Genomic DNA, 21,196 nt, shown 5'->3' with positions numbered 1-21,196 from the left:
ACATTAATTAAGTTCATGTGAAGTATATCAAGGAGAATTTTCGGCGACTGATCGTATTTGATCGAATAACTAAGTTTTTAAAGATTGCCGTTACCGAGTGTCGTTTAGCCGGTAGGTCCTGACCGCGTGCGTGCATTAGGATGAAACAGACATGCTCTTTTCCCTACGAGTCACGCATTCATCGACATTAGCGTTATTTCACCAGTGTCAAATAGGAAAGAAAAGAGGAAATAAAAGAAAAGAAATAAAGGTTGACATAATTTAAAGGTCTGTAGCACAAGTCCAGGCACTTTATTCAATTATGTGAACCTCCTCCAACCCCGTACGTGTTGGAAAATGGTAATTTGTGCCACAAATTACCATTTTCGAACTCTTTCCAAATGTGTGAACAATTTCCATATTCGCACTTCTAATGCAATACTCTAGTTACACAGATAAAGTTCCTGTGTGTTTTAATGACTCGTACGTGCTTCGTCAGCTTACGACTTCCTTCACCTGGGAAGCAAAATCGAGAGCTTTCTTGTTCCTTAGGCGGAGCCCACGTCAAGTAAGTGTCACGGAATGATCTATGGCGCCATTCCAAAGAGAACCCCTATTGTCTCAACTTAAAAAATATATAGATAAATATCTAATACACCATTCTAAAAGGTTTTGGTGTTTCCGGTTTAAAGGTGGTAAAGTTGCTACTCAATTAAATTTAAGAGGTTTCAGTCTAAGGAAAAACGACAGAAAAAACCCAGTTTGGTCTGTCTGGTTTGTCTAAATAACTTCTTTAGAGAGATGTTCCATAGCAACTTTTTTTAAAACCATATGAAGCACCTAAAATTGAATGATTGAGAGAAGATATGGGTTGTTGACTAAGCGTAAGGGCAAGCTACTGTTGTGATTACACGCGAAAAAACACTAGAAGGAACTTCAATTAAGGACTTGTTATTTAGCTTAGGAAGACAACGAACTACCTGAAGAATCTTAGACCTTGGAGGTTCAGTGTTTTTTTCCAGTGGGATTATTTAATTTTCACATACTTGAAAAGACTTAGTGCATTTGAATAAAGTTCCTTTGTGCACTGTTTGGCCCGTGTTAAGACCAGCAGCGTCTAGCGCACGGGCATCAGGTAACCCGAGCAGGCAAGATGGATCAGATGTATCTGTTCTTGCCCGCTCTTGTATCAGAAAGTACTTCATCTTGGCCACTCGCCGAGCCAGCTATAAAGCAAAAATTGCTCTTGCAACATTGCTTTGTCTTCTCTCTACACAACAACCGAGCAGTTATAGTACACTGATCTACAAGGAAAACAAAAAAATAACGCATACACATTTTATGCTGTACATGATTTAATTAATTCAAACCCTAATAAACATATTCCTATCATACATTTACAATAAATTTTACAATTCTACACACTTTAATAATGGTACATTTTATAAATACTTTACATCTGAGAAATAAAACGTAATTTTCGTGCGTTTATAGAGTTACAGCAACACACGTGGAGGTTTGGGGGAACAAGGATCATAAACCAACTCCACTCTCCAGAGTACAAATTTCTCACGATATTTGTACCCTTGGAAACCGGTTTAACAGGTCAGTTGCAGTCCTTGTAGTTTTCCTCTTACGCAGACTCTCTTCAGGCTCGTCACGCAATCTTTCCTGAGGAGTGCGTGACAAGCTATAAGTGACTACTTGGCTAGTTCCTGTACGGCCTTCTCCCAGGCCTTCACGGTCAATTGATTTCGGTGACGTATCCGAGACATACGGCCGGACCACGTGATCCGAGAAAGATTGACCGAGACGAAATATCAAGATCCAGGAACTAAGCAAAGTAGCGTTACGGTTAGAAGTTAAAGTTTGTTTTAAGGAAAAACATTTTAGCGCATAGCTAGCATCGCTGCACATTTCTACAAGTCATTTTTAACGCCAAAATAGCGAGCGACTCGTACAACTACCGAAATACTACGAGTGATTACTCCATTATCTGATGATTCCAGCTCTACCAAACTTTCGTTACCGTATCTCTACTTTAAGAAACGCGGATAAAATGTTCAAAGGTTTACTCTGTTTCGTTTAAAAAATAACTCAAAAATAGAAAACCATTCAATGTTTCTTTACACTAATCAAACCGCGCGGTATATTTATCATTGTTAAAAATAATTGCACAAGCCTTTCTGGTAAAAGCATAGAATTTTGCTTACATGACCACGCAAATTGTTCCACGAGGAACTTTTTCACGGGTAAATAACTGGCAACCACTAAAGAACACCTTTCACCGACAAATCCAAGCTGTATGATAACATTTCTTGTTCGAACTTTTTCTTTTGTCAAGATTGTTCGCCTTCTCCAGCCAGTAGCACAAGCGTTGAATACTTTCCTTGAAATATCTTGGTTATTGCAGGAGCGTTGTTTGAGCAAAATGTCTTCGCCTTAATTCAACATTACATTGAAAAAGTCGGGAGCGTGATCACTTCAAACTCATCTTCGTCCTAAAGAAAACAACAATGAAGACGTGCATTTTTACTTGTCTTAAAGGAGTTCAGTCACGGTATCTTGGCCATGTGCAAAATTACCTTTGAATTGAGGGAAACCTGAAAATAGTAGTTTACTAAGATAGAAAAACACCAGAAAGATAATAATCAACCATAAAGGAACAAGGATGGTTAAGGATGGAAAAGATTAACACGGATTGCAAACGACGAACTTGAAAAATTTAGGGGAAACTTTTCAAAAGGTGCAACCCGTGACGTAGCTAAGGGCGAACAACCCAACTGGCCATATTTTCTACTACTTCTCTCTCCCCGGGTGGCAGGGAGGTCCCACGTGAGGTAAATGATCGATGTCTGTTAGGGGTCTAAATTACGGATTAAGGTGTTGGGGACAGAAAGCCATGTTTACCCAAGCCATGTTTACCCAAGGTACATTTCACACCGTCACAGTGTGTTGGGAGTTTAAATCGGCGATGATCTCATTCGATGACAACGCTTTTATCATTATTAAGTCACTATAACGCTTATTTGTCTGTTGTGTTCTTGGTTGAAGGGTCCAACGGAGCTCAAGCCACGACCAGAATTATTCTCTCCTATTGGAGACTAATTCAGGCTCGATTACCAGCCGCGCTGTTCGGCATCGTAGGCATAACTTAAGTGAGCGGCGGAAATCGAGCCTAGGGGGACATGGGAGTGCTCCCCTTCCCGGGACTGATGTCTGGTACATTCTTGAAGACTATATATAACAAACAAACAAACAAAAACACAAAGACAACAAACAAACAAACAAACAAGCAAGCAAGCTAGCAAACGACTGCGTTGTAGCCGTCAAGATAGCCACATTTGTTAGCAGTAACTGACCTCTTCGTCGACTTGTCTGATGCTGTTGTGTTGAAAGCAGTTCTCGCACACTCTTTCAGGGTTCATGTAACCAAACTGAGGAAGAGGGATTCTCTGTTTTGAACATTCACTGCAGAACACTTGACCACACGCTCTGAAAATACAAGAATTATTATTCGACAAGAGTCTATTTAGATCAAAGCGAATACATAGGATGAAGAATCAACGGAAAAATTTGGACGAAAAGGCAAAAAAAAAAAAAAAAAGAAAAGAAATTTCCTCATTGGTAAGAACAATAACAGTATTTGTACGAAGTAACATTTCCTCACCTACAATGATGCTGTCCAGCGGAAATCACATCAGGAAAGTAAAAAAAATAAAACCAGTTTGTTAGCAGAATTATCATCAGGCCATCGCAACTAAGGCCCAGTTCAGACGCCGAACTTTTCATGAGCCGAACCTAATACGTTGAATTAAGTACATGAAAAGTTAGGCGTCTGAATCAGTTAAAAACGGCTATTTGAATTTGGAACGGCTCAGCCGTTCTTTCCGCCTAGCTCAGCCGGGAATTTCGGCTTTCGAACGGATTTGATTCAGACGTCGAACTTTTCATGTGCCGAACCTAATGCATACACCTTGCCTGAAAATCGCTGATGTTTCGCAGTGTTTTGGTTCAAACTAAATTTAGTTCGGTGAATTAAGTTCGACGTCTGAATCAACAGGAGTACTTTTGATAATTTGGGTCGGTCCAAATTCGAATTATGTTCGGCTCACGAAAAGTTCGGCGTCTGAACTGGGCCTAAGTTATCAGACTCGCGCCCAAGGTGTCTTTTCAAAATCAAAACATGTTGATAGCAAAGTAACACACGCAAAGTAGCAGTCCTCGCGTTTGTCACTGCTTACCCTCCCCTCCCCTACACTCATTAACACGACCAAGTCACAAAATGACGCACAACAGCTCACATAATATTGAACTCGGAAAAAGTTACTGAGGAACGTTTGCACTACAGGCAGAACCAACGGTAGTTAAAGGTTCAAAACAGGACCAGCAGGGATTTACTGGACACATTACAGTGTGACGACTCGAATAAGGCCACTTAGAAGAAAACTAACCAATGAAGACTTATACTGAGTACAGTGGACGAGAACAAGTAACGGTGTGTTTGACGCGAAAACATAAACACTATCGACTCCTCTGCGTCATATACACTCTTAGAGATTCAGTCCTTGAAGGCGAATTATCATGATTATAAATCTCGCTCGAAAGATTTAGCTTGAAAACTAATTTTGCGACAACTAAACAAAACCGTTGAAAAGCGTACAAAATTTAGGATCGAACTAACCAAGCAACAAAAAGCAAAGTTTCCTGAGAGGTTCGCAACACTGAGAGATTTTCAATTTTGTTAAGAACTATTGTTCGTATTTTTCAATGTTATTGGTTTATTTCAGAAAAAGATCGCTATCCTTTGTTCTTTAGTAACGTTGATTGACCATGAACTCTTTTCCAAGTGGCTCGGTTCGAGAAGTCGCACTGTAGTCAAATTCTAAAAATTTTATAATCTTATAAGAAATATATGGAGTCCAGTAATTAGAATTTGAAAGTTGACCTTAATACCTTTCTTCTGAATTGTGTGAATCTCTGTTTGCAGTCCGCGCATTCCCGCGCTCTATCATCCGGGACCCAAATAACTGAATCCAGCGGCTTGGTAACCACCGGCTGAAAACACCAAACACCACAACAACAGTTAGTGCGATTGAAAACATCTTGACACCCACCTCTCCTTTCCCCCTCAACTTACCTCCGCATCGCCGTCATCGTCCTGAATGGTGGAGTCCTGAGTTGACCAAGCAGTCTCGTCGAATCTTAAGAAGTAATCCACCCACAACTGAAGCCTTCTTGGGTTTGACACGGGAAATAACGTCTGTAAAGTCAGGAGAGACAAACAAGTTTTAAGGGATGAGCTATAGGATTAAAATAACCTACAACAAGTATGGAGCCAGCTTCTCCTACAGCACAGAGTACAAAGGAACGGTTTCCCTCGCATTTTTATGAAAAGTTATATCTCGTCCCTGGTATTATCTTAGTTATTTGTTGAAGGTATTGTCTCAATTTAGTTCTTTTATTTTACTTTCTGTGTTATACCTGCAAACTAGCGGGTGAGATTGTCCTCACAAAAGCTTAGTGTATATACACAATAAACTTGACTTGACTTGAATACCTTCTGACACAAAGCTTAGCATCACCTAGAATGTACCCTAACCCCTTTCCCGGAAAAGGACAGGGGTACCAAGGAGAGGGTATGGGAAACAACAGGTTTTAACTTCTTTTACATATACACAATTAAGTCCGTCCCAAACTCCAGCTGTCTTGTCCGTAAATTCATTAAGGCCAGCCCGCCTACCTCTGTGTACTTTCTGTAGGTTGGATTCCTGAAGCTTTCTTCATCTGCTTTCAAGTGAGCCCACAGTGATACGGTCAGAGTTGGAACCGAATGCTTTTGTCTCTCGTTCACGTTATTACAAAGAAAGTTTCCAAACCTGCAACGGAGAGACACTTTGTTCAAAAGACATAAAATATACAGATTCAGATCGAGCCTGCAGTATTTGTCAGACGTTGCCTAACAACAATATAATATGACGTAAATTGACATCACGGTGACGGAAAAAGTTCAGAACTGCGCGAGAGCTCGCACAATTTGCGTAATGAGAGGAGACAGGTAGATAGCAAATGGGGAAGGGAAGGAGGGAGAGAAGGAGGAAGAGAGGAAGGAAAGAATTAATTTAAAAAACAAAAACAGAACAACTTACCATTGCGAATTAACTTGTTCTGCTATTCTAACTAAATATACTGGAGTAAATTCAAAAGCGCTAGGGAACTGTTGTACAATCTGGAAGGTGGAAAAAAAATGAATTAATTAGAAGAGAAAAAAGAGAGAATACAGAATGACACTGTCAAAGAGCCATAGTGTCAACAGACTACGAGACAAGCTGAGCAAAATTTAAGGGCTGTTATAATAACTTGAGAAAGCATTTATTTGGTCCCAAGCACGGAACTACATGCACCCGGTGCAAAGCGCGGGAAAAACTTGGAGCGGCAAACGTGCACTGGTGCCAAGCGCGGGAAAAATTAGGTAAACCAAGTAATGTCCGGTTTGTTTATCCTCCTGATTGGCCATCAAGGAGATAGCTTCAGTCCAATTAGTAAAGTACGTCGCGCCAGTTATGACAACCGAACGTTTGATCAATTTACCTGCCACACACAGTCCAAGAACTGTAAAAACACAGGTGACCGCTGACTGGGACAAGACAGATGGCCCAGTCTGTCGCGGAAACGATGACCAAATGATATCCACTCTTTTTCTATGAGAACCTAACGAAATGATTACAACAAAATAAAAATTATCAAGATTTGCGTCCGCCTGGTTCTGTGGCAAATAGCTGTGAGTGACAATTTAATTAAACAGCGAAGATGTTATGTAAAAGTAACTGTTATCATTATGTTTTCCACCTAATATCAGTTTATCGTCAGAATATAAATGCACTATAAGTGTTACTTGCATGTGATCCTAGCGTTATTTACCTGTAATCCTGTTATCGTTCTATAAAACGGGTCCAGCAGCAGCTGAACTAGTGACGTCAGCTGTGACGTTCGATCCCAGCCGTCACTGCAGTGCACCAGGGCAGCGGCACCTTTATCAACAAACCGAGCAATCGTCACAGCGCCCTGGAACCAACAAACACGAAAATAAAAACAATGAAGATGTCTTGACAACGTCATGATGACGTCTGTATAATGAAGGTGATAATTAGAATGACGATGGCGCAAATACACACACATATAACATAATAACGGATAACGCATAACACATAACGCACTGGCGCATATCTCCCCCGTGAAGCGGCTAGGAGTATTGCAATTCCCCCTAGATGGGATGCTTGTCCAGCTTTCTGTCAGGTTGCCCTAATTAATACGAGTTTCCCTGTAACCATTCAGGGGTGGAGAGAGTGGTGAGAGTAAAGTGTCTTGCTCAAGAACACAACACAATGACCCCGGCCAGGGCTTGAATCGGGGATAGAAATGTATCGATCGTTGGACCACTGCTCCTAACACCTACTGAAATTTAAGATCCTGAGTGGATGAAGATATTACGGTACCTTTAGGATAGATGTGATGTACGCAAGCCACTGGGTCGACTCTAGATGTGACAGCCATTTCTTCTGCGCTGAAGATTCACAGACGCCCTGCAGTCTGTACAAGCTGTCCCGTACAGCGTGAATATTTGGAATATCGAGAAACAACAGCTGGCAACCTTGGTAACGGTTTATAGTGTCCTCTGTTCCCTTGCCCTGTAACGACAAGACCACAAACGAAAGAGATCATCCAATTCGACATCAGCTAGAACGTTGAATCAAGTTTTTATAGCGAGTAAAACTGTTCATGTTTTTCTACATCTACATTGGCACCCGTTGACAATGAACTTGTGAGATGTGTTCCAAAATTTGAAAGAAAAAAAAAATTGGTAGGAGTCGAGGGTCAACACGGTGAAATGGACACAATCTTTTCCCTCCCTTTCTAATTGCAAACACCCCTCAAAACAACAATTCCCCCAAGAAACTTTACAATCCCCTGCTTCAAATTTAAACATATGCCGATCAACTGCACGACCGTTAGACTCGATTACTAGCCGCTGTTCGGGAAAGGAGCCCACGCTGTTCCCCCGAACTCACAGCCGTGTCTTTTCGGGGAGAAATGCGACCGGACCCGAAAGAACGGCGGAGATTGAGCGGAAATCAAGCCTAGACGACCGTCGGATCTGTGATCGGCTTAGAAGTTTGGAAACTAAACAACAGGAGGCATTTTGTAGAGTTTGCAAGAAAGAGACTCCCTGAAAACCACTTTGAAACGCTTCGAGAGAAACATTTCTGAGAAGGGACCAAAGAAGACGAAGTTAGAAAAAAAAGTCTCAAACTAGATCACAGGGTGTAACGCACCTTAAGCATATTTCCTCCTGCTGCAAACATGGATCTTGCATCAAAAATAACAAGCTTGTCTGTACATTTATTACACTTCCTAGCAGTGCTAATGACAAATTCGTCGTCGACAGAGTTCTGAAAATGAACAAACCACACAGACTGAAAAACAAAGCAAATATACATTTACACTGGCACAGAAAACAATCCAACACTTCGGTCGAGTATACAGAGAATAGCTCTTAATGTTATGAGTTTTTGAATGTACTTGTATGTAGGCAGTTTACTTAACCCTTTGAATACCAACTACGCATATATGCGTAATTAATGGTCGTACTCTTTGTACCACTCGTGACGTCATCAATTTAAATGTCATCAGATATTCTTGATAAGCAGATAGTAGTGCTAGGCTAGCCCTTTCCGCACAATGGTCAGGTTTAGATATCGACGACATTCCGACGTCGCAAATCGAAAAACAACATCATCAGTTTTGGTGCAAAAACGGTGGTAAAATGGTCCACAACGCCTATGATTGATCAAGGTCCATTTCTAGGCTTCGCCCATAATTAACATCCAACTTTTCACTGCAGCCAGAAAGAACATACAATGCAAAAGGTAGCCAGTGTAAAAGGGCCGAGAAAAACAGAAAGGAAAGGGCCAACAAACGAAATTGAGAACGGTTAATGGCAAAAAAAAAAAAAAAAAAATTGGCTTATGCTCATGCCCGGAATTGAAGTTTTGCTCAATTTTGTGCCTAATCCTCGAAAAATCTCTCCTTTTAGTAAAACAAAAGCTTTTTTAGCAAAACTTAGACTTATTTAGCGTCATGGCAGCTAAAAAACCTGACTAAACGGTTAAAAACGGTATTTTTTGGCGAAAGTTTGGTATTCAAAGGGTTAATATCCTGCTTGTCTGGGCTACTTACAATAGTTTAATGAGGACATTGCTAACAGTGCAACCTACATGTTGTTTAAACATTGATGATGTCCACTGTAAACAGAAAAACATACTAATGAAGAGGACGCAGAGACAAGAGGACGTTCACAGACCGACTGTTAGTGTTCTACTGACATTTCTAGTGCACCGAAGAGGGATAAAAAATGACGAATAAAGCAAAACAGTCAAAACTTAAACAAACAGCAGCCCGGCGTGCATTTTCTAAGGAAAGAAATGTTGTTGCTGCGTTACCAATCATCGCAGTAGCTAATAACTAAAGGCAAATGTAATTTTTGCTTCTTTTTAGGTGTGTGTATTGATGTTTTCTGCTCAGAACTTCACGTATGGACTGATCCATCAATTTTATGGACAATAAGACATGAAGAAAATTTCTTTCATGCAGCTTTTAAAATCTGTCGGTGAAAAATCCTGTAAAAGAACACCACAAATAAACACGTACTACTCACCTTGAAAGCAGGACCAGTCTTTGGCTGTGCACAACGCATGATGAAATTTTCTTTCTTGACATTGTACCAGCACAAGACTGGAAGACGACCCTGTAACACCATAAACACCATATTAAGCAAGCCTTGCGCCATATTATTGACAAACAATAATTCACCAGGCCCGCGTTTTTCAAAAGGTGGATAACGCTATCCACCGGATAAATCACTATCCAGCGGATAGCGCGGTTTGTTGTGCTAACACTTATCCCCTGGATAGCGATTTTTATCCAGCCTTCGAACAAGTGGGGCCTTACTGATAAGCATTGACAGATCATTGGTAAACAGGAAAGTAATCTGCGAACTGTCTCTCTTTTTTTTCCTAGCGTATGCCGAGCGATCTTTCCCTAATTTGCATAATTTTGATTCAGTCCTTCGCGCGGAGGATTTCAGTAAAGAAAATCCGTAGTGTTACAGAGAAGCAAGCAGGGCAGAAAGCAGTGGGACAACATTGGTCCAACATTGGCATTGGGCCACCACTTACAAACAGGGAGACAACATTGGAAAACAGGAAAGCAACACTGAAAGCGGTGAATCGACATAAGTAAAGGACTTAAAGGGAGTCGATCAAAGAATAGATGGATTCGGCTATTAAACGTGCTTGTATCCTTTTTATCACCCAGTTAAGACCACCTGATGATTCATGGGAGGTTACAAATGTGAAATTTGCCACACGTAGCTGATTGCATGGGAGTATGTACAAACAGAACAATTGTAACATCACATGGTCTGAATTCGGTGGCAATAAGGATGTAGACAAGTTGGACGAATCCGTCTATGTACCACCCGATCAACAAAAATACCAACTAACCTTGCTTCTAAATGCAGCACACTCTTTTAAAGTAGAGTCCTGTAGACATTATACAAGACAGTTAGTAAACACAGGATGTGGCCTTAAACGAAATGATACTACCTTAAACAAGAGAGCACTGACCGATAGCAACTCTAGTCAAACGCTAGTTCTCAACTTCTTACATGTTCCAGCTTATCAGCGGAAATTCAGTCAACTGCAGACACGAAAACCACTTTTTGGACACTTGTAAATTTGTTGCGATTTTCAAACACTGCTCTGATTAATGCTTGATGAGATACATGGAATAGTACTGAGCCACTCATGACGAAGTTTTCATTTTCTGTTGTAAAAAAGTTATTAGCTTAGCAATGGATACACTGAATACCCTCTCAACCGATTAAAAAAAATCCTAAAAACTGCTAATGACGTGTAAAACTAAGGGCCCATCAAGGTTACATTAATTGCAGATGCCATTTTTCCAGAACTACGATGCACTTTTCCCTTTGAAAGTTTGACTACTTTATAACAAGGATTTTGGTTCTAGGATTATTTTGTTTTCAGTTTTTAAATATCGCTAATGAACTGTTACCTGTATTTCAGCAGGAACATAAAACAGTGGAGGGTAGGAACTACAAAGAAGAAATGCCTGGTTGATCATACTCACACGCCACTTGTCAGAAACCTGGAACAAAAACAGGGATTATGGAGCTCTATGATATAAAAAGATTGTTCACAGCCTCTCTATTTGCGTACGCGACAGAAAATTAACAAATCGGACTCCCGCTTCACGGTCGTCCGATTTTGTTGATCACTCGTATGATTACAGACCGAACTGGACTCCAATCAGTCCTATTACCATCATTAATACACCTGCTTGAGAGGGGCACTGTGAGAGCAAAGTGTCTTCTTGCCCATGAACGACATACACGTACAAAACACAAACAACAAACCAGGTGGCCACTGTGTGTCCCTCGGTTAAAAATGTTCCAGGCCGGAATAGTCGATTCTCTTGGAAAGGACTGTGACCAAAGAAAACGTGAATAGTCTTCCGTGACTGTTAATTAAACAATTAGACTATGAACTCGAGATTTCTAATGAGCGATAGGTGATAAGGGTGCAGCCCGAGTCAACTATCTATCATTTATAGAAATCGAGAGAAATCCAGTAATTTTGTTACAGTAACTACAAATCTACTATTCATTTACACGTTATCTAAATCCTCTTCACAGACAGTTCGAAAACACGAAGAAGCGGCCACTGTTTTGTTAAGAACCACACACTCACTATCTCAAACAGAATAAATAGTGAGTAGCATAGCTGATTAGAGAACGGCACTCATGATAATATCATTTGTGATAATCGGTATTGACATAAATTAATCTTTTGCCCACATGGAACAGGGAACTGGGAGCGAGAGTAGTACGCGAAGGCTAACACAAGTTAGTACATTTGTATAAAGAGACAGTTGAGAAACTTGTGACATTCTACGGTCAGCCTTGCCAATAGCACTTTCGCATAAGTTTTATATTTATTGTGTAAATAACATTATCTGATTTATCTTCCGTTCTGTTATTTATATATCAACCTTAAAAACCCAAAGGTGGTGCCACTGCATTTGGTCGGGGGTACACGGTCCCTATTTTTCCTAATAAGAAGTTTTTGGGGTTTATGTCTCCGGCTTTGGCGCATGTAGGATGCTGTTTGATGTATCTCTTGTAATCCACTTTTTTGTAAGCTTATTGACTCAAATAAAACATATCTTGGGCTTGGCTGAACAATGCCTCAACCTTTGAGTGCGTTTGGTTGTGTAGTTAAGGCAAAACGAACAGCATTTGTGATAGATCATTAGCAGATTTATATTAAACTCTGTTATAATATGACTTTGTTTTGCACCAAATCACCTGTTGCCTGGCAAACTCTTCATGAAAATCATACACACTCCATCCACTTAGTTCAGTGTCCTTTGGCAACGCTCTGAGCAAAACGAAACAATCTCAAGTTAACGATATCAAATGATCCTAACGTAACAGAAGCCCACATCTGGCATGCATGCAGCCCGAAGCATAAGAAGCCAAGGGCAAAATTATTGGACATGTGTGAAATTATGAGAAGCAAACGATCACTTACCTTACAAAGTGTACAGATGGAGGATTATCAACAGCATTCATGGCCAGGAATTCCAATCTCTGATAAAACACACCGATGTATAAATTCAAAAATCTGAAAGAAGAACATAACAAATTTTTAACAAAAGGACATTTTCTAAGTTTAAAATACACAAATTGAAGTTGGTTGCATTAAAGTGAAATTTCTTACACCAAAGATGAGAGCCCATAATTAACCAAACAGTCACTGATAACAAGATTAATTAACAATAAATTATAATTTTACACTGACTTTAAGTGAAGTATTGTTTTCCCCTTAACCAACTGTAGTTTGAATACAAAAGCCTACCAAAATCCAACATGCCCCCCCCCCCCTCCCACACTGACTGACCCTATTATGGTAAGCAAAAAAACCATAACTGATTCTAATACTAACATGGATGCTGGTATCAGCTCAGTCTTTAGTCTCTCAACGGCATTGTTTATTGGCACTCCTCCACCAAATGAAGCAGCCAGTAATCCTGCCCCAAGGACTCCTGAAGTACCCTGGGGAACAAGCTGGGGGCCATCTGACCCGTGTGAGCTCACACCTGCAACGCTGCTACTGCTGCTGCTGCGTGATAAAATCTGGAAACTACTGCAGCTGCTCTGACGTGTGATGTTATCTGTGGAGTCATTTGCAGAGGGAGGGTCTGTTACCTGGGGTTGGCTTAGAGGCTGTCTTCCTGTAAAAGGCACAAATAGACAATAACATTTTGTTATGCCGAGTAACTACTATCGTTACACAGATAAAGTTCTGACAAACTCACCTTCACCCCCATCCCCCTCAGAACCTATTGACTGCAGACTTGGTTCCTTTGTACCATCCTGACTGCCAGGTTGCAGAGAAGCAAGAATGGAATCTGGACTGGACTGCATGCTCCCAGGATCAGGTGGCATATAGAAGCTGTGCAAATATTGAGGCTTGTTCATGAAGATCAAGCGGATTGTGCGGAAGTCCCAACAACGCACCGTCAGAGTCTTCACATCAGAGAAGCCAGCATTGCCTCTTGCAGTCCTGGAGACAACCTAGAGTTTACAAGAAAATGAAGGACATACAATTTGAAAATACGATGTATGTTGAGATGCACTTATAATGTGGTTTTCAAAAAAAAAAATTAGTTTGTTGTTTCTGCATCAGGATACACGTGTAAGGATGCCAGTCTAAACTTAGTCAGCTTCGTTCAGCCAGTTCATGCCCCAGGGGTGTGGCCAGGGGAATTCTCTCGCATAAATGTGACAGGGGAAATCAAAGAACCCCTAAAAGGTACCAGAAGCTAGTTCTGTGGGCATGGTGCAAATTCACTTTCACCCCTAAGGCAAAACAACTCCAAAACGAGAGGTAGTTTGACCCTGCCATAATAAATTTTTTCCTGTTTCTTTTTTTTCAAAGATCTCTTAATGTAGGACCTTACTTTTTCATCTTCTCCTCTGTCAACTGACTGAATATTGTTGAGTGCAACTGACATGGACATATCCTGTAGTAGAAATGAATGTAAAAACTCATACAAAACATTAACGTTAAGCGTTGTTTATTACCAGCAACTGATGTTCAATTTGATAGGGAGGATTTACATATAAGTAGCCTTGTATTGTCATCATTAGACAATAATTGATGTTAGAACGTTGTTTTGAGGGTGACCTAGAGACTTTTGGAAACAGAAATTTTGACAAAATCTTTTCACTATAATTCTAGAATCAATACTCTACAAAGCAACTTTCTCATATGAAGCACTTCCCAAATAAATGGGTATTTCTCATGGTTAAATACAGTTTGTAAAATATTAATTTCATGTTTTCACACAATTCTGTACACAATAGAGAGGACTTGTTCACCAACACCTATGCAGTGCCCTTCTCAGTTGCTATTTGTCTTGGATTTATCCAAACTTTGAGTTTTCCTTAACAAGGCTATTGCACTCTCTTGAGTCTCTTGCATTTATTATGAAATGATTTTTCTCATTAAAAACATTGACTCGCAATACTGTAAATTCAATGCTTGGTACTCACATATGCATAGCCTGCTGCTGTAAGACCTGATAGGTGACAGAGAATGACAAGTCTAAAGACAAACAATCAGATTTGCAAATAATACTTTTTTGTTATCACAAGGTAATAGAGAAGATAGCAAAATTATCTAGCATGAGAGCGTCTTATTGGGGAGCTTAAGAACCAACAGCAACGTCACTAAACAAAAGGTTTAATGAGGATAACAATGGCCGTGCATGTGCGTTATAGTTCTTGGTACATTTCTTTGCCGTCCTCTGCAAAACAACAACATTAAATGACCAAGTTCTGCACTGTCTGGAGAACATGAATGACGACTGCTAATTTTTTAATTTTTAATATCAAATTCATCGCCATGTTCTAGATTCAGTTGCAAGATAGCTTTGACAGTGACAAACAAAGTAAATTACTTTAGGGTACCGCGAGATTTGTAGGTAAAATATTAACTTATTTTTTAATTGACGTTGTCCTTGGCGTCGCTGTCATGGTTTCTCAAGCTCCCCATTGTATTATTACACATGTTTTAAACTTTATCTAAGTTTTTTACTGAAAATAACAGAAAGTTCAAGTTGCTGTTTACCTAAAATTTGTGAGGTACATTCTCCCAATACCTCTGTGTTTACTGACTTCAACTACCACATCATCAATCACCATCTCTACTCTTTCGGCCTCGCCTAAAAGAAATGCAAACATGTAGTGACTGTCATACAGTAACAATACACCCTGATGATGCCATCGATTGGCAAAAGCTTGGATTTGGACTCTAAATTTTACAGTAGTTTCAAGCCTCATTTGAACTTAAGTACTGTTATTTTGGAAAATGTCACCAAAAGACAATAATACAGATTATAGTGACTGTCTTAAAATTTGTGGACCCTAATGCTACTTCTAGAACAGGTACACTGTACATGTATTATTGACGGTAAGCTGCCCTACCTGGCAAATCAACCACAGAATCTCCAAATGCAACTGGGATCTCAAATCCAGGTTTCTTCTTGCAAAGAGAATACAGCTCATAGTCTACACACCATTTTGGTACAGGCTAAAAAGGAAACAATGATTGCAACAAACATATAAGAAAACATCCTATTCCTGCTTCTTAACCAAGCATTGTCTACCTTTGACTAACAGACACTGGTGTAGAGAAACAATATTTAAAGAAAGGACTTACAAAAGCAAGGAACAAATTTGATCTAAAATGCATGGTGACGCCAGACTACTATAGAGTGTTTTCACATGACATAACCGTAGCCATATTGGTGTCTCCAAACAATAAAAAGGTGGCCATGTTGGCGTCCCAAACCAATACTTTGGGAGTTGAATTATTTTCTTCTGTAAACACTATCTTTTGTTCTGAGCAATAAATATGCATGGCTGCTTGCCACATGAGTGGAAAAGCTCCATACATGTACTTAGCTAAAGGTATTTACTTCAGACAAGAAAATACAGTCATGTGCCCACAAGTCTAGCTGTAGGCAGCTGTTCCATTCTACACTATACTTGAGACTGGCTTGTGCAATACAGATGAGTTACAGGTAGGATGGAACAGCTGTCCACTAGTACTACAGACACTAACTTTAATTTGTACCTGTGAGGCCGTTAGGGTTAATTCCAAAAAGATTTCACCATGTACATTGTCTTTAGCTGATCCCCTTCCCAGGGGATACCAACGAGCAGTGGTTTCTTCTGACAGGAGAGAGAGTGGGATTTGAACTCGTCCCATGAAGTCGTCACGATTCAGTGTGTCATAATCCCACACATCAATCTGTATATAGTGCTGAAGGCAGCAGCTGATTGCATTCTCAACTAAAAAAAATAACACAAATAATAATTACATTTATTTTTTTCTTCAGCTTCTTAGCGATCTGAAATCCTAAATAATTGAATCTGATTGGCTAATCGTGCACTCCAGCGGTCTGGATATTCGCATCCAGACCCCAAGTATAGACCGTTCTGAAATTTCCAACTTTGGCATCTAAGTTTCAAGACAAGCCTTTTGTCACACCATAAACAACATAAAATGTAAACATTCAAGACAGAGTGAGGGAAACAGTGCAATAATCACTTTTTGTCAAACACACTCGTACACCAGATTTGAACTGAACAGCTTCAATTAAATTCAAAATCAAACATGTTATTTGCTGGCCTTGGTCAGTCTGTATTGGGAGAAACTGTGTAGCTCAGTCTTGAGTACAGCCCTTGGCCTGTGGCCTAGAGCTGTACTCGAGACCTCGGTTATAGTTTTTCCCAATACAGACCTCCTGGCTGGCAAATAACATAAATCATATATTAATTTTAAACAACATGTCTAGAACACATAGTAAATACACTTGATACAATCGTGTACGGATTACAGGCCTGGTGGTTACCATTAGTTGATATAGTACCGGTCAAATGTAAGTTGACAGCCTTAACTTGAAAATAAATTTATTATTCTTTGATACTGCATGTTATCAAGAATTGAGAATTGTAATGAGTTTCAAAGTTTGAGTTTCCAGTTTCCAAGTAGCAGTTTCAAGATACTTGGGGACTGCCTAGCAAGTCCAGTCATTTTCAATGACTACCAACTCACTCTTGGCTGATACTGTATGTTGGATTACGGATCCCCTGGGAAGACCAGGAGCAAGACTGGCTGGGTTCCAAGCATTGTGCTTTTAAGCTAGAGGACTAACTACCACAGTGTGCATTCACCGACATTGTAACCAAATAATAAGCACAGTTATAAAGAAAGATTGTCATAATTTACCAGGTTCATTCTGCATCAGTTGGGGCACACCACTGACTTCAAACTGCAATGTCTCATGCCAAGTTGGGCAGACAGTGCTATACTGTACAACAGTGCGCTGTTCTTGATTTCCGACAATCACTACACAGTATGGATCAGACTTGCCTGTTGAATCCATGACAGGGAGGTTTCGCCCTTCAACAACTGCAGCACAAGCCATACTTGTTAGCAAGTACCAGTACTCTCTAACAAAGTTGCTTTTCTATAGGTAAGGTGAATTATAACCTGAAATAATAACCCCCCCCCCCCACACACACACACACACACCTCCCTATTTTGAGACGCTTCTCCCTTTCCTTCTCTCTTTCCAAAAAAACAAAGTCTTATCAGCAACCTCAGAATATGTCTAAACTATTCAAGAGCAATGAGTGTTACATGGCTGTATTTGCAGGCTTAGGGTTATGAGGAATCTGATCATTGATTGGTGCTGGTAACAGTTAAATTCTGCAGTATCAGGATATGGCTTGGAAAATTGCAGCTAATGGTACCTTCTCTGGATGGGACACTTGTCCATCACAGAGACCCTGTTAGGGGTAAATTCTGACAAGCGACATGGCCTTGAAACGGCGACATGAGAGCTATGAATTGGCGACAAACAACAGCCTACTCCAGCAAAATTGAGAAAGCGATACCAATGGCAAGATAGAACGACAACGAATTTCGGAACTGAGAATGCAGTGATTGTTTTAAACATCTGAGTCAAAGTGAAGATGCATTTCCAGAGTTTTAAATGTGTTTTCCTCTCTCACGAGCAATGTCGACGGGTCGTGAAACCCAGGCTTTCTTATATATGCTGAAACGTCCACGTCAAATAAATCGAGTCCATCATTGCCGAATATTTTTTCTCACTCTCAGCTGAGTGAGCAGTGCCCTGAAACGCCTAAAAGCACGCTTAAGGAAAAAGGAAAGAGATATTCAACCGTCTGCTTCATACTTTTATTAGTGGGTCACCAGTAAAAGAATATGGAGTTGTATTATCAACAAATGGCATTACGGAAGGAAAAGAGAGACAGGGGAAAGCTGCCAAGGTCTTCTCATCTTCAGCAGCAGATAAGGGTTATACCAAATTCAAAGGAAGATTATAGATAGGAGAGATTATCTGATTGAGGCCGTTGAGATTTTGAGTTAAAGAACGGTTGTTAAACATAAACATGGTAAAAATAGTTATAGGTTCGATTGTACTTTAAGTCCAAATACTGACTGGAAAATGGCTGAAAATAGTAATTCCAAGCGTCTAAATTTCAAAATTTCCTGGGGGACCATACCCCCACATCCCCTAGGAGGTTAGCAACTTGAGCCCTCAAAAGTATGCCCAAGCCCTTAGAAAGCATGCCCCCAATATGCCCCCCAGCATGCCCCAGCCCCTTACAAAATTTTGAAAAATTGAAGTAGCTAAGAAGTCTTTTCCTTCATTCTGAGTCAAAATGTAATGCTTTAAAAGTAACCATCAAGTAATCATTAAACCCACTGACCAGAGAAATCCTCGCTCTGCATAAGAATTCTACTGCTGAAAAGTGTTCGAAGCAAGTGCAAAACATACAAGGAATAAATTATATCCAAAGAGATACTTAGCTATATATGTACTTGACTAAAACAGCAAGGAACCTTCAATGCATGAGAAATAGTTTCAGCGTGAGAGCGCAAGATTGAATTCCTTTGCGTGAGCCTCATGCTCACTGTGTGAGACTTGAGAGCACTGTGTCCGTTTTTTTTAATAAACAAAGGTATTACAATGTGTTATAGGTGTAGCTTCATTTTAATTGAACAAGGTCAAATTTCCCAACACAACTCCTCTGAGACAAAATTCCAACAGGTGACATAGGAATCTTGCGAAATGCTGACATGGCTGATGGCGAATTTCAGACAGGGGACATGGCTACCCCCCCCTAACAGGGCCTCATCACAGGTGATGTTATCCTACTTTCATGAATCCTGCTTGTAATAGACTTCACTTTGTGCTTCAAAGGCTAAATCATACATGTATATCATATGAAACACTTTTACCATTCTGTAATTTGGCAACCTCTACAGTATCAATAGGCCACATTTGATATATCAATATTCATACATGGCGCAGAGGCATTGGGGTCAAAATTGTAATTTTTTAAAGTTTCTTTTATCTCCCTCAATTCCCAAAAGAAACTTGGATACAAAGAAAACAACACCAAATATAGAGGTTTGTCCTGAAAGCCTCGGAGCCATCTTAGAATATTGATGTGTCAAACGTGGCCTATTTTTATATCCAGAGTTACATGTATCTTAAAATAAAACAACTGTTAGCATTCATTAATGCAAGGAAGAAAATATCAATACAGGAAAAAATCAGTTTGTTCAGAATATAGGTCCTGAATAGCCAAAATTATTAAAGGAAGAATTGGGAACAAAATTGATACAATACTGGTAACACTGAGTCTACAAAATGGTCCATAGTCTCGTAATGCATGAATAAGAATGAGTTTCCTGCTACCATGGCCCATGGTCCCCGATATTGGATGAATAAGAACAAGTTTGAGACTGCCTGCCACTGCGTTCCTCAGCCCAGTGGAGAGGAATTTGTGCTGTTTGTTTGTTTTTTTTTTTCTTTTAAATAGCTATGTGGTTTCATTCTCTGTAATTGTGGGATTATTGAGTTACCAACTTTCAATTTCATTCTCATTACAATTATCATTCTTAAGATCTAACCATGAAAAAATGGGATGCAAACCTTCACTGGGATGGATAATTTGAAAATGCCATGATACACTTGTGTTTTTTATTGACATTGACTGTTGGACTGTAGACAATATTAATGGTGTCACAAATTGAAGTGATGTTTTCAGAGTTGCCAGGCATTGTAAAATTCAACCAAGAATTTAAATAATAACCCATCAAGTTAAAAAAAAAAATTCCTCATACCAATGGCCACTTATTTCAAAATAAGCTTAATAATTGTAAGTATCAATTACACACATGATGGATGTGCCATGTAAGTTTGAATATAGGGCTAAAAATGGTTACAACAACACACAAAAATGCAGAGGTGTCAACACAGCACCGTATATGTCCTTACGAGAAGTATTTTCTATTATGCAAGTATAAAAACGTAAATTAAAAGTGTATTGTTGTCAGATGGCTAAACATTCAATAGAATTCTGACTCTAAAGTGTCATTGTGGAAACAAAACGTCATTATTTTCCAAACAGTGGGTGAAAAAGTGTCTTCTTTTGAAAGAAAACAGAACGTCATTTAGGTGACGCAACTTGATAATTCTAACCATCACCATAAAGATAACCATGACTATTTAACGCCCATCGCCATAAACACTGTGCTGAAGAACGCTTCAACAAGAAGCTAAAAGCTTCAGTTCTCGTAGTTTGAGAAGAGGAATGTTAGGTCCCCAGAACCTTAGCAAGTCTTTAAGAGTATTCATATAGAACTCGCACCTGTGATTGTAAGTAAAGCAGCACCGATCCCTCTCTTCCGCTGCTCGTCCAACAGGCTAGCAAGGTTTCTGGAAGCGCTCGCGATGGGGGCGCCATCTCCACTGTCACTGCTACCCGTGCTTGGGGTACCACTTGGGACATAAAACATAGCTATTGCTTCACACAACGACGAACGTAACAGAGGTTTCCAAAAAACACAAGGTTCCCCTCCTAGTTCGGATCATTGTCCTTGAAATTGAGCCAAAACCAGCCAAAATCAGCCAAAACACAAGGGTATGTTTTTGTCGTGACCCATCGTGACGGAACGCGACGAAA

At 39.9% G+C, this 21,196-nt stretch overlaps 1 protein-coding gene across 1 annotated transcript; it reads right to left on the bottom strand.

Annotated features, from left to right (window-relative positions):
• Window positions 1-1,316: 1,316 nt before the first annotated feature.
• Window positions 1,317-21,029, bottom strand: LOC145491099 (uncharacterized). Its single transcript, XM_081470235.1, has 25 exons — window positions 20,882-21,029; window positions 17,421-17,603; window positions 16,263-16,480; window positions 15,611-15,716; window positions 15,255-15,348; window positions 14,678-14,729; window positions 14,083-14,145; window positions 13,438-13,696; window positions 13,065-13,353; window positions 12,651-12,743; window positions 12,425-12,497; window positions 11,113-11,205; window positions 10,542-10,580; window positions 9,695-9,784; window positions 8,313-8,429; window positions 7,476-7,667; window positions 6,901-7,044; window positions 6,571-6,690; window positions 6,129-6,208; window positions 5,723-5,858; window positions 5,120-5,242; window positions 4,936-5,037; window positions 3,650-3,660; window positions 3,342-3,474; window positions 1,317-2,480 (listed from the first exon to the last, which is right to left on the bottom strand). The coding sequence occupies exons 1-25, from the start codon at window positions 21,027-21,029 to the stop codon at window positions 2,433-2,435; spliced, it is 3,006 nt and encodes a 1,001-aa protein (XP_081326361.1). The 3' UTR covers window positions 1,317-2,432.
• Between the last annotated feature and the right edge of the window lie 167 nt (window positions 21,030-21,196).

Source organism: Orbicella franksi, chromosome 6 (genome assembly GCF_964199315.1).
Source record: "Orbicella franksi chromosome 6, jaOrbFran1.1, whole genome shotgun sequence".
NCBI classification, from domain to species: domain Eukaryota; kingdom Metazoa; phylum Cnidaria; class Anthozoa; order Scleractinia; family Merulinidae; genus Orbicella; species Orbicella franksi.
This window is presented reverse-complemented; position numbering and strand designations above follow the sequence as displayed.